Here is a 13,811-nt window from a genome sequence, read left to right as displayed (position 1 = left end):
AAAGAGTAAAGAGACGCTTGTCATCCCACGGAAGGAGGCAGGCAGTTTGTGCTACCAGGGATGAAAATCTCCTGCAGCAGTCCAGGTGTCTGCCCTGGGAATGACAATGCAGAAATAGAGAGACGTGCTCCACTGGAGGAGAGAGAAGTAAGTTTAATGTGGAAGAGATGCAAGAAAGGGCAGTCTAATTAGAGAAGTCCTAGAAAGGAGTTTTCCTTTCAAAATAATTATAATTTCCACTCGTGTCATGGAACACTGCAGTGAAATGTCCACTCTTATTTGTATCTAACTTCTTTGATACAGTAATAGATTTTTTTAGGCACTGTGACTGAAGAAGGAAATTAAACAGTAAAGGAGCAACTAGATCTCCTTTCTCTTTCTCCCTCCAACAACTTCAAATCTGTCTGTCTGAAGAAGTGGTCTATAAATAACTGAATTTACCTCAATTTAAACAGATAACACAGAAACCTTAAAAGATGTTGGTTTGGTGCTGACTCTCTGCAGGTTGTAGAGGTTATGCTGGAGGGCAGGGATGGAATAGGATCATTTCTGCATGCTGTTCTAGCCAAAGCATTCCTTGAAGGGAAGAATGAGAGCAGTGGTTGCAGTACAGGAGTGCTTTGATCTGGTTCACTCAACCTTTTTTTTTTCCTTAATAAAAAGTGCTGTCCTATTTGTGGACTATTTGTAAGAACTCTGCTCTCTTTGTCTTGGCTCCACCTATCTCAGCAGTTTCAGAGAGATGGACAGAGAGGCACAGTAAGTGCCTGAGGGCTTTTTCTTACTCCTTTATATTTCAAAACGTGTTGTTCTGGATCTGAGTGTTGTCAGCAGCTCCTTTATAATCCCGTTTCTCTGAAGGATTAGCAGGGTAGTGCTGTCAGGGCTGACTTCCAGGAGGGTCTGAAGAGGCACAGTGTACCGGGGCTGTGGATGGAGACATGGAGCAGATGGAACTGCAGCCTGGTCAAACAAGGGTGGGAGCGGAGCGTCCGCACCCCGGCAGCCGTCCCTGGGCACAGCCTTTACCCGCTCATCCCTCGGCACCAGCACACGACTGCTCCTCTGCCACAGCTAGAAATCCTACAGCAAGTGTGTTCCCAGCTCTGGGGAAGTTTGTTGTTGTGGGAAGTTTGCTTATTTCCCCAGAGGGAGATGTCTTAGGACCCCTGGACACAGGCCAGTTCATCACTCCTTGCCTCTTGTTTGTTGGACAGTAGATTTTAAGCACAAATGCACTTGATGGGTTCCTGGTGCTCGTTGCTGTGACACTGCTGGTGTGAGGAAAGTGGCCATAGAGTCATAGAATATCCTGAGTTGGAAGGGACCCACAAGGATCATCGAGTCCAGGTCCTGGCCCTGAATCACACCATGTGCCTGAGAACATTGTCCAAATGGTTCTTGAACTTCATTTCTCTCTGTGATGGGTAATGTTACAAGATAGTCAGTACCCTCAACTAAGAAGCTTCCTAGCTGAGTTGAGTGGTTTGTATTTTTTATCGTAGCCAGAATTGCTCTCCTGGGACTGTTCTGCCAGTATTTCCTCCTGCACCTCAAGACGCTCTTTTTATCAGGGATTTTATGTGGGTCTGTTTAGTTTCATGTTGAGGGATTGAAGCCCAGGGAACATGTTTATTTTTTTCCCCTGGTGGCACTTTGATCTGTGTACAGAATTTTTGCCTGTGCTGGACAAAATCAGGATCTGGGGTGTGCGTGTGGCTTGCTGGGCTGTGTGGTTTTTCGGGTGGGCTCTTCTGTGTCTTCAGAAATGAGTTTTGTGTGAGTTGCCTGTCCACATAATTCCTCGTTTATATTTTAAGAACTGAACCAGAGAGACCAGTTGAGCTTTTAAGAACACTTAAAACCAAACCTTAGAAGCAGCTTCCACAACATTTAGACACAGTTGGTTTGCATTTTCCTGGTCTTTGGTGTTTACAGGGGAGGGCATTCAAAGTCTTCTCAAAGAGGCAGTAAATGTTCTGTTGGACACCTTGATGGGGATCTCTTTCTGTTCACTATTTAATAATATCTCCATTATAGATGCAGTGTGTGCTACTACTCCTACTCTTTTCATAGAGAAAAAAAGTTGCTTTTGTCTTTGAGACATTCAGAATTTGGATTTGAATATTGCTTTGCACCAGGAGCAGGTTTACATAAATCAGGCTAAAATTATTATTTTGCTAAATAAGGATTTTTTTTCTTATGTGTAGTTAAAGTTTTTGCTGTATAGCAAATATAACTACTATAGTTAATAAGTCAGTTTGTATACCCTTAACAACCTATTAGAATACTATGAGAAATAATATTAGTCATCATAAGAGTCAGTTTCCAAGTCGTGGTTTGGGGTTTTTTTTGTTACATTTGCTGCCTTTAAGTCATAATTGAAACTTGACAGGTGTTTTTTAAGGAGCAGTTCTGTACTGTATGTCAAAGACTGGTAGTGTTCTGAATCCATGGCTGAGAATGATTTTCAGCAAAGTTCAGGTTCCTGGCACTGGCAGGACTACAGCTAAATCCAGGATGGATTCTGCTTGTTGGAGGAGCTTTCAGATGTGTGTTTGTTATCTTGTTACCAGTTTAGAGTAGTCCGGTGTAGCTCACCCTGTAGCATAGCAGCTACAGCCTGTCCTGAGGGTGAGCCTGCCACAATTGTTAAAGTGCTTTCTGTCACTTGTCCAAATACTTTCTGCAAGTCAGACCCCACGGGCTGAGGACAGTGGGGTCTGACTGCAGTAGCTCTGTTCTTTAGGTCTGCAGATGCCACCTCCACAGAATTGTTGATCTTTTCCTCAGGCCTTCCTCATGGGCTGTGAACCATTCTGGTTATGTTCTAGCCAAGAAAGGCAGTTCTCCTTCTCCTCCTCACAACTTGTGCCCACTCTTCCCTCAAGTGGCAGTGGCTGGGATCAGGAGTGGCAGGATGCTGTGGTGAGGGGCTTACCCATGCTTCTCTACCACACCTGACGTGGTTCTCTAAGTGTGCTGGATGAGTTTGTAAGTCTCCCGTGGCAAATTTGAAAAAGAGCAACTCTGATCTTTCTGGTTTGAAGCAGTAGACTGTCTATTTACTATAAACAAAACAGATAAAGAAATGCTTACATACATTCATACTTACTAATAAATCCAAAGTGTAGGGCTTATATAAGGCCTCAAGTTATTAAAAATCCTTCCACATGTTACATCCTGTCCTGAAATAATCTGCCTGTTGGGGCTTTGCTTCTGGGTCACATCTGTAGATGAATCAAGAGAATTGTCCTGAATGTCATTCAGTTTTTATTGCAGTTGCTTTAAAAGGGAAAAAAAAAAACACCAGGAAGTGCAAACCTCAACTGAACTGGCACAAAATCCTGGCTTTATCCGCTTGACTTTATGTATTAAATCTTAATTCAGCTCAAGAAATATTAATCACGTATCCTAAATAATGCCTATTACTGTCTGGCTTTTCAATTAAAGCTTCGTAAGCTTTTAACGAAAAAGCGGTGGAATGGAATTACCCACTGCCACTCGGAGCGTTCAGCTCTCCCCCAGGTTTGCCAACCCTGGCTTCAGGCTTGGAGAGTTGTGTCCCTGAGGCACTGACACGGAAGTTAAATTGTCTGTAAAGACAGAAAGGAATCAGCCAGGCTGCATAAGGCTCTGATTTGTAGGGAGCCAGCGACTGATAACTCTTTTGAGGTCAGCGCAGTCTGCGTGAGAAGAGGAACAATAACACTCTTGAGCCCCTTTGGCCCTCCTCCCTTCTGCTGAAGGCAGGATGTGTGTGTGGTGTTGGTTCATGTATTAATGAAGTATTTGAAATGTTGAGGGTTGCCCATGTTTCTTGTAGTACCCCCCTTCATTTCCTTATGCTCTCCAAAACAGTTTATCCTGCGTGTTACCCTCAGGATATGCCCAGATCTTACTTGTATTTTGTGAGAAGTGTGTCTCCAGTGAAAGCGCTCCAGCAAAGCACATTTTAAAAATGCCTTGATATGTGGGAATAACCAGAATAACTAATGCCCAATCCTTGTACACCAGTGTTGCCTCCCCATCTGTTTGTCAGCTTGCTGAGGATCTAGCTTCGTGTCATACTGAGCAAAGATATTTTCTGGGCCTGGGCACCTGCTGGTCCACATTACAGCTGTGGTGGTACCTTATGTACCACATGTGGGTGGAACTACTTGTTCTTTTTTATCATGGGCAAATTGTCTGTGGGTTTCCTTTGATTTTCCTTATGACAGGGAAGGGAATAGTGAAGAGTGGTGGATCAGGAAGAGAGCAGAAGCAGAGGCTAAAGGAATAAGTACGTATTAAGAAGCATCAGGATGGCTTAAATTTCACGGCAGTCTCTGTACCCGACTGTCCCTGTTGGCTACAGGTGGCTCCATCCTCCCCTCCTTGGGCTGCTGAGTCACAGCTCAAAGCCTCTGGGCTTTCTCCAGTGAACAGGGTGTGACTGCAGGGGAATTCAGGCTGTCTGAGTATGGCCCTGTGTGATGCTTCTTTTAGTTCATTATGGAAGTTTGCTGCAATTGCCAGGGCTCACAAAGCCACAGCAGCACGGTGTGGTTTTGGAATATTTTTGTGTATGCCTCGTGTTGAGTGGGTCACAGCAGCAGGGGCACACTCCCAGGGCAGTGCCAAGAGCAGAGCTGGTATCAGGGCTGGGTGTCCCTGTTCTTTTTGCTAACGTCAGATCACAGCTGTGGCCTAGTGTGTTGTGATGTGCTGTGGAGGGGAAATCATTCTGATTTGTGGAAAGGTAGAGCTGAGCAGGGAGGAGGGTAGTACAGAGGTTCGTGAGATTGCAGGTTTCACCCCTAATTATTTTGTTGTTTAATTGCCACTCTTAAGAGTCTGTGTCACTTGTGGAAATTAAAAATCTGTTATAATCGGCTTATATTCCAGTGAGAGTATTTCCTACTTAATCAACATCCAGAGCAAACCCTGATGGTGAAAGGAGTGAGTGTACAATCTCAGAGTGGGCAGTGAGCTGCCTCTCCATCCTCAGCACAGAGTGGTGGGAGCTGACAACAGTGACTGACTCCCTGCTGTGCTGCTCTCCAGTGTCTGCTGGAGCAGGACAGGGCAGTGCTGCTGTGGAGTCGTGTCCTCCCACACTGCACAGCAGCCCCGGCCCACACAGCTCAAGGCTCTTTTGGATCCAGTAACCTCTGCCTTTACTTCAGTTTCTTGGCTCTTCTTTCCCACTGCCCTTCCTTTGCAATGCTGGTTGTTTCCCCCTGGGTGTTGAGCTCCATTTTGTTTTAATGGCTGAGCTGCATTTAAAAAAAATTAGTTGTTCTAGTGAAACATGACTTTCAAGAGAGTACCAGAGTCCTGAACTGTCAGTCACTGCTCACAGAGCAGAACTTGCTTTGGGTTTGTTGGCATGTGGGTGGTGTCTGAAATTTTCACAAAGGTAATGCTTTATTAGCTTTTATTTCATTCTGAATTAAGACTTTGTGGAGATCCTTAAGCAGTTAATGAACAGCTTAATCACCTTTAACCCTTTCCCTGAGGAACTCTGTGCTTCATTTCTCTTTAGAGTTTCTGAACATGTTACCGAGTTGGATGATGTTTCCCACATCCAACCAATTTAAAGGCATTTATGAAGAAAAATTCCTTTTCAAAGTGTTCTTCAGTATTCCTTTGTCCATGTCCAAATATATTCCGAAATTCCATGGGCTGAGGAGATTTACATCCCAACCCTGCTTCATGTGTTCTGATCACAGCTCCTGCCAGTGACCAGCAGTGTTTGTGCTGCCTCTCCTGTGTCTGCCAACTCACTTTTTGGGATTTTGGTGGGGGTTTTTTGTCTGTGTGGACATCCTTCCCTGTTCTAGGGCAGTGAGGACTTGCAGTATGTATTGTGTCTCTGTGGAGAGGAATGGGAAACAGTAGGTAGGAGACTAGAGCACAGTCAACCCCCAAATGCACTGGTGCTGGAAAGGTTTAAAAGAGAGGGACAACTGCTTGGAGTGCTTTAGAACTGTTGCGTGTAGAAGGGAGCAGAAAGAAAGAGAATGAATGGAATTTTTTTCTTCATGTTATGATGGAATGTACCAGAAAGCTTGATAATTGAACAAGGAATTTGCACAGAAGAGGCTCCCAGCACTGCAGTACTTTATAGAATGTTCAAATATTTTTGTTATGAGCAAGAAAGTTATTGGATCTCTGTTAATGGTTTCACAGACTTCTATCATGTGGCATAGCAAACTTTGGGGTTCCTCTCTGTCCCATCTCTTTGTCCTGGTTTCAGCTGGAATAGTTAATTTTCTTCTTGGTAACTGCTACAGAGTTGAGTTTTGGATTTAGTATGAGAGTAATGTTGATAACATGCTGACGTTTTGGCTGTGTAGCGCTTACCCTAAACCAAGCCCTTTTCAGTTTCTCATGCTCTGTTAGCAAGGAGGGGCACAAGAGGCTGGGAAGGAGGGTGGCCAGGACAGCTAACCCAAACTGGTAATATCCAAGGGATATTCCATACCATAGAATGTCGTGCTTCCTGTGTGAACTTGGGGGAGTTTGCTGGGAGCTGCCAATCACTGCTGGGGAATGAGCTAAATACAAACAAGCCAACTCTGTCAGCATCTCTGCATGTCTGTGCTTGGTTGTTCGTTTCAACTTAACTTTTCAAGACTTTGGCTACACAACTTAATTTTAAGAATAGCTAAAATTCTTTGCGGCAAAATACTAGAATTACTGTATATTCCAGCTTGTTGGTACAAAGTAGAAATGCAGGCTTCAGATAGCACTGGAAATGGGATAAAATTAATGTAAGAGGAACACTGTTAGATGAAAACAGACAAGCAATAGGGTGCACAGAAGGGAGGAGGCAGCTGTATTCGGCTGGGCACACGTCCTTGTGTTTGCTTGCTTTGTTTTGTTGCAGTTTGGTTTCAGATTTTAGTATCTTGTCTGGTTAATAGTGGTGTGTTTTGGTGGTGTACTCGGCGATGCAGTAACGTCAGGGAAAGGAGGAGCTCCCAGCAAAGCTCATCTAAGAGGTTCCATTCTCTGGAAATGCCAGCTGGACCAGCTGGGTCCTGTAAGCTACTTAAATGTAGGTCAGGCAGCTGCAGAGCCCTCTCATCTTTCTTCCAGCTCAAGTTTCCAGGTGTCCTGTTCCTTCCTGTACAGGGGAGGCAATGCTGAAGCCGTGGCTCATATGTTGTGTCTTCCCTTTTGTTTGTAGGGGACAGTCTTTACTTTGGAATCGGAAGAGGAAGAGTACCCCGGGCTCATCGCAGAGGACAGTAATGACATCTACATCCTGACCAGTGACAACTCAGGCCAGGTGAGCCCCCCAGAGTCCCCCACGGTGACCACGTCGTGGCAGTCGGAGAGCCTGCCCGTCTCCCTGTCGGCGAGTCAGAGCTGGCACACGGAGAGCCTGCCGGTCTCCCTGGGACCCGAGTCCTGGCAGCAAGTGGCTATGGATCCTGAAGAAGTCAAAAGCCTGGACAGCAACGGAGGGGGTGAAGAGAGGAGCGAGAACAACTCTTCCAACTCCGACATTGTTCACGTGGAGAAGGAAGAGATACCGGAGGGGATTGAGGAAGCAGTGGTGGCAGCTGGTGCTGCAGAGACCATGCAGGCGGCGTTCCCAGAAACCTCTGCTTCTCTACAGGAAGCAAAACCTCCAGCTGAAGTTGCTGCTGTTGAAAAAGCACATCCCTCTGCACTTCTGCGTGCAACACAGGAGGAAAAGGGAAAAGCGGCCGAAGAGCTTGTTGAACCTGAAATCCCCGCACTAAGTAAACCTGTCCCAAAGTTAGCGCCGTCAGAAGAAAAGGCTGCACCAGAACCTGAGAAAATACTGCTTCCAGGGGAAAAAAAAGTGGGGAAAGAGGGCCATTTGGAAGAAGCGGAAGAGAAATCCTCCGCTGCCGAGGAGAAGCCCATCCTATTGCCGGAAGGGAAATCGATACTGCTGTACGGCGGGGCTGCCGCCGTGGCTATATTGGCTGTAGCGGTCGGAGTAGCGCTGGCGCTTAGGAAAAAGTAACGGAGCTCTCTTGAGGAGGAGGAGGAGGGGGGAGAGACAAGAGAGCACCATCCAGTTTTTTTGTAGTTGTGTTACCTAAGGGTTGAGCTGCCTGCTGTTTAATTGGACATTCGAGTAACTTAATGGTGACGGGGTGAGGTTGTTCAATAAGCCTCCAGCTACGGACAATCATGTTTTTAGTAGAATTGGGGCGGGGACTGGTTTTTCGTGATTAAAGTACTGGGGTATTTTTAAAAAAAAAACAAAAAAAAATTCTGCAAATTTAAGAACTTAAGTGCAGGTGCTGAAGAAAGGGGTGCTCATACTCTAGGAACTGGAACAGAGAATCCCCAGGGGAAGGGGAGAGCCAGCTGCTGCCAACCCCTGGAGTTTTTGGCTTCTCAGACTGACCGCTATTGCAGCTGTGCTGTCTTGTCACTTCCCGTCGCGCCCCAGAGCCCTTCCTAACAAACATTAGCCAACCTGAGTCCTGTAGCGAGAGGCTGGTCTCCCTTTTGTCTCAGCTTCCTCTCAGGTACAGCACTGCTCCTCATAACCTTCCAGGTTCCTCCTAAGCCCCGGTGGGACAGTGCTTTTTTTTACCTCTTGGCTCACACTGGTTTTGGCCCCTAACGTTTACTGGAGCCCCATCCTGTGAAGATGCTGCCTCTCTATTGCTGTATTATCTCTGAGCATCCTGGTGTTCCTGGGGTAGAGGTGCTGCCCAGGAGGGTGGGAGGGACACTGCTGGTTTGAGAACTCATTTGCTTTCCTCCTGCCCGGCCCACTTACTGCAACCCCTCGGTTACCAGAGGTGCAAAATTCATGCTGGACACGGTGCCGCTTGGATCAGTGCTCTGATCTCCGGGGTGCGCTCAGCGGTAAACGCTCTGCTGTCCTGTGTCACGCTGCAGTCTGCATCGTCTTTCCCAAGTTAAGCACAGAGTGTATTTAGTCCTAACTTGGTCTTGCCTGTGACAGAATCCCAGATATATAAAGCAATGGATTCTAGTGAGCAAAAGAGCATTAAACATCTCCTCTATCTGCTTGTTCCTGACCTGACCCGGAGCGCTGGTCAGTGCGATTTCTTTTGCAGCGGTGAATCTGTAATCAGCTAAACTTACAGGTTCACAAATGCTGAGAAAAGTTACTTTGGCAGAAAGGAAACCCCTCTTCCTGCAGTCACAACACTTCAGGTGCGTGTGGAGAGAAACGTTTTAAGTATTGCCATGCTCGTTAGTCAGATCCAGCTACAAGCCTTCCTCTTTCAGCATGTTTGCGTGTCTGTCCATGTCCACTGCAGCTCTGTGGGCAAGACCTTGGGCTTTCCAGGCAGAACTATGGATGCATCTCTGAAGGTTGGTGCTGGCACTGTGGCTTAGACCAGCTGGAGGGAGGTGAAGGGGAACTCGCGATAATGTAGAAACCGAAACATGAGCTTACAGGAATCTTACTATTCGCAAAGCACAAAGACAAGGTACTTTTATTTCTAAATAACCTTATCTAGGGTACATCTCCTGATGAGCCTGTTTCTTGAGGGATCTCAGAATAAAGAGATTTTTAGCATATTCTCTATTTTAGGATATTCTTGCTGCATTTTCCTATCCCAGGATGCTGGAAAGTTAGTCAGAGCGTATCAGATTCTGAGGAATTATTTTTGGTTAAGCTTTTGTGTGAATGGATTTTCTAGAAAACTTACTGGATTTTGAACTCTGTGTGTGAGAAGTTGAATATTAAGAGGAAGGTTGTCACGTATGTGCTGCCACTGTGGACTGAACTTGGGAGCTGTGGAGTTCTGGACTTTACTGTTGATCACTAATGGCTCTTTTTCCATATACAAAACTTAGTAGTTTGGCCTGAACAGAAAAAAAACAAAACCCTTTATCATATTGCAAAGTGGAATTGACTTTGCCATTTCCTGGTAGTCTCATTGCTGTGCTTTCCTGCCTGGTCAGTCAGGATAGGGCTGCCCTTCTCCTGCTGCTTTGCTGATGGCTTTGGGTTCTTCTCCGGGAACATTCTCTGTGGGAAAAGGGCTGTTCTGAACCTGACCTACATCCTCTCCTTACTGAAGACACTGAGCCGACATCTGGGACATCCCGAGCTGTTGCCACACAGCAGGTTACTCTAAAGCAGAGATGGATTCTGTGGACACTGGATAATTTGTGTATCAAGGGGGGGTGCAGACAGGGCTGGTTTTACTTTTCTCTGGATGTAGTTGTTTTAGTGTTAGTGTGGGAGATCAGCAGAGGACAGGAATAAATCCAGGCTGGCTAGGGAAGAAGTCCCTCCTTGTTGGCACAAGGAGCCCAGCAGGGTATTAAATAGAAAGTATCTTCTTCCACACAGCAGTGAGAAGGTGGCAGCAGGAGTAAGGAATAAGTGACTGTGTTAAGTCTTTTGCCTGACTGTGAAAATACTTGAGTATCTGGTGTGTTGCCACATTTAATGGAGCATCAGCTGCACCGTGTGTTTCTGTTTGGTCCTTCCTCTAGAATATTCTTTTCCTCTAAGGGTCTTTTAGATTTGGCAAGTCAGCAAGAATTTGTACTCTCTTCTCCCCCACCCCACTGACCACATGTTCGGGACATTGTGAGTCTCTTTCCTCTGGGAACACTCCATTAGTTAAAAAGGTCAGTTGTGGGCTTGAATTCTGCTGAATTTGGAGTCCTGTGGTCAGAACTGGGACAGGCCCTGTGGAAGTCACCAAAGGGCAGGTAAGGTCAGATGGCAGCGTTCCTCCAGACCTGAGTGACAGGCTGCTCTGTCAGAGGTGTGAATTAGAAAATGGAAGGGGTTTCCCCCCCCATCTTCAAGTATATTGCAGTAATCCTACGCTGCAGGGTCTAACTACCCAAAAGGTGGGATGCAACCTCTCTTTAGTGGATCTCTTGTAGCTGGCAGAGGGAAAGGCAGTAGCTCTATACTTACGAAAGGGCAACTTGCGTTGCATATCCCCTTCCCAAAAGTGCCTCAATATCTGTCCTCGAGTGGCCTGTACCTTAACAAAATATCTACCTTAGACCCATTCTGTCTTCACTTTATCCTTAGCACACCCTAAAGCTGAGATGTTAAAACAGCAGCAGACAAGATCTACAAAGAAGTGGTAAATAGTTAATGACCTGCAGTGGGCAGCGTGCTCAGTAAGGAGCTGTCAAGGAAAAGGCTTTCAAGATAAGGTGCAACTTAAATTTCAGCTGTGCTTAATTCTAAGCTATGCTCAGTTGGGCATTGTGGCTGGGAGATGGCCAAGGGCTTTCTTCAGCTGGCACTGCAGGAACAAGAGGCTGGGAGCAAAGACCAAACCCCAGAATCCCACTGTTACCCAAAAGCCCAAAGTGCAGACACAGAGCCATGTCCCTGCCTGTTGTAGCTGCCCTGTGTGGGGTGGAGCCTGGTGGAATCCTGCCTCCCAACTCCCTTCACCTTCACAAAATCCAGCTGTGGGGCTGGAGGTGGGGCAGCATGACAGTACTGAGCTGCTCAGCTGGCCAAAACAGGAATATTACTGGGCACAGAGAGAGGCAGCTTGAATACTTAAGGTTTTAGTTTTCACTAGGCTGGGTGGATGCTCAGAGGGGTTCTCAGGGTGGTAATTCGGCTGCTGAAAACTACAGAAAATAACTTAATTTGAGATGCTAGGGCTGGCCCAACCAAACAATCTGGAGCCGAGAAAGCAGCACTTCTGCAGCCTTCTGTCCATTAAGATGTGAATCTTGGAGCAGCTGCTGCTCCAGGTACTCACCAGTCCAAACGGAAGCTCCTGGCACAGAGCCGGATGATGCAGCGGGAGCGTGGTCTCTGTTCAGTATTGCACCTGCTTTTGGACACCACTTTAGATTCTGGCTGGAGGTGAAGTGCCTGTTGTGGTGGTGTTTGCAGTTGGTTGTTTCTTTCCTAACATGCCTTCTGGAGAGCAGGTTATTACTAAGGAATCCATCCTTGCTGTTTGTGAGGGCTTGATTTTTCATCCTGGCTGGAAGCTGCGCTCAGGCATCTGCAGCTCGAGGGCCAGGTGAAAGCTGCAGTGCTGAGTGCTCTTAGACAGGATAAGTTCTGCTGCCAGAATCCCGCTTCCTTCCTTTTCACACAGCATTGATCACAGCCAGCCTAACACACTGGACTGGATTTTTTAACTAATCAATGCTTTCTAAGGGTCACAAGCAAATTTCTCACGTTTGGTCTTTTTTCATTTTAATGACTGTAGTAGATAAAATAATCTGAGCTTATAAACCTTCCCAGCATTTAATTTCAGCTACAGTGATATGGCAGTACTAGGAAGGCCCTAGGAAGGTAGATCTTGCTATTTTGGCAGAAAAAACTAGAAGTGCTTCTGGCACCATCGTGTCTCACTCCCTAAGCCAGAGCAAGCTCCTGTTACAGAATTTGAGAGTGAGAGTGTAATTATGAGGTTCCTTTGCTGTGAAATGGGGGGTGTGGGGTGGAGAGGTGAACACAGCCCAGCTGCAATGCCTGAGGGGCTTCAGAATGCCCAAGGCTTCAGGAGAATGTTTTATCCCAGGCTCTGTTTGTGTCTGCTCAGGTTGAAGCACAACAGGAGAAAGTGTTTCCCAGTGAAACATGGAGAGGTAAGGCACAGTATCTCCTGTACCAAGTGAAGGCAGAAGCTGTGCATGACTTTAATTTGGCTCGGTCTGCTTAATTTCAGCACTAGGGAGGTTACAAGAACAGTATTGCTTTGACTCCATGTATGTACCTGTGCTTCAAACTGCAAGCTCTGTATTGCCATAACAAAAAAGGGGGGTGAGGGGGTGTTTATAAAATTTAAGCCACCACTACTTCATTCCCAGCAGAGTGAGCTCTCAGGCCCAGGGGAGCAGGGAATTCAGTTTGTGTCTGACAGTGAACTCTCCTGCCCAGTCCTTGGCTGGGGAATGGCACCAGCTCAGAGGGGTCAGCTGCAGTGTAAAGTCCAGGGGAACCACAAACACATCATCACCCAGATCCACTTCCTTAAGTTAAATAACTTATCACTTTTTTTCCTACTTAGAGCTGACCCTCTCTTGGTCTCTTGGGTAGGTGACTTGCTTCCTCCAAGCCAGAGGTCTATGGTCATGCTGTAGAAGTGGGGGAGCTCCTGTTGGCTTCCAGTGGAAGCTGCCTTTGATCTCCCTGCAGTATCTGCAGGGGAGGGAAGGAACACTATCAATGTGGACAGAACAAGCTGCAGAGGATGCATCTTACTGCTATACCTTTAGGGGGTCTGTCCCCATTTTTAACTTGCAGTATAAGCAGTATAAGCAGCTTATACTTGCAGTATAAGCTTTTATTCAAACTCAGACCAAAAGAATGCCACTTGATTTGTTAAGTAGCAAAGACTAATGGGACTTGATTTGTTAAGTAGCAAAGACTAATGGGACTGACTAAAGCTGCATGTTAGGGGATATCTTCTACTAGGCTTCTGCTGGGTGTAAGCAAATAGTGACAGACTTGCAGGGATTTCGGATTCTGTTCTCAAGAGGCCTGCCTGGGGGAAGAGACCCTGACTGGTCCTCAAGTCACCCATTATCCCAGGAACTCGTCATACTGTTCCTTCTAATATGCAAGTGCAGCCCTCTTGGGGAAAACCGTCTAAAGCTTCTTGTGCCATTTGGTTAATAAAAGTGTTTCCACCTTTAAAAGAAAGTTCTTTCCAGCTTCATTGTTCTATAGTCAGTTGAAGTGAAGGGGTATGTACATTTTTTCCCTCTGCTAATGGGACACTGCTGTAAGATCCATGCCCCCAGGTTGCACTTTAATAAATGGTACAGTTTTCAAGAACAATGTGTAGACTACTTCTGTGCTTCCCCCTCTCCCTGTTTTAGTGCAGGCACCAAAAGAA

The 13,811-nt window shown here is 46.2% G+C and overlaps 1 protein-coding gene across 2 annotated transcripts in view; it reads left to right on the top strand.

Annotated features, from left to right (window-relative positions):
* The window catches only part of BCL2L13 (BCL2 like 13), a 41,622-nt gene extending 27,872 nt beyond the window's left edge, over positions 1–13,750 (top strand). For both annotated transcript variants that reach the window (XM_027726541.2, XM_027726543.2), the window contains one exon: positions 7,178–13,750. In XM_027726541.2, the coding sequence (XP_027582342.2) occupies positions 7,178–7,990 (813 nt within the window). In that variant the 3' untranslated portion in view covers positions 7,991–13,750. The remainder of the gene's footprint in view (positions 1–7,177) is intronic.
* The last annotated feature ends 61 nt before the right edge of the window (positions 13,751–13,811 follow it).

The sequence above is a fragment of the Pipra filicauda genome, unplaced genomic scaffold (assembly GCF_003945595.2).
Source record: "Pipra filicauda isolate LSUMZ 115617 unplaced genomic scaffold, ASM394559v2 scaffold2_size9829703_pilon, whole genome shotgun sequence".
Taxonomy (NCBI): domain Eukaryota; kingdom Metazoa; phylum Chordata; class Aves; order Passeriformes; family Pipridae; genus Pipra; species Pipra filicauda.
The sequence above is the reverse complement of the archived record's forward strand: the minus strand, read 5'-3'. Positions and strand labels throughout refer to the sequence as shown.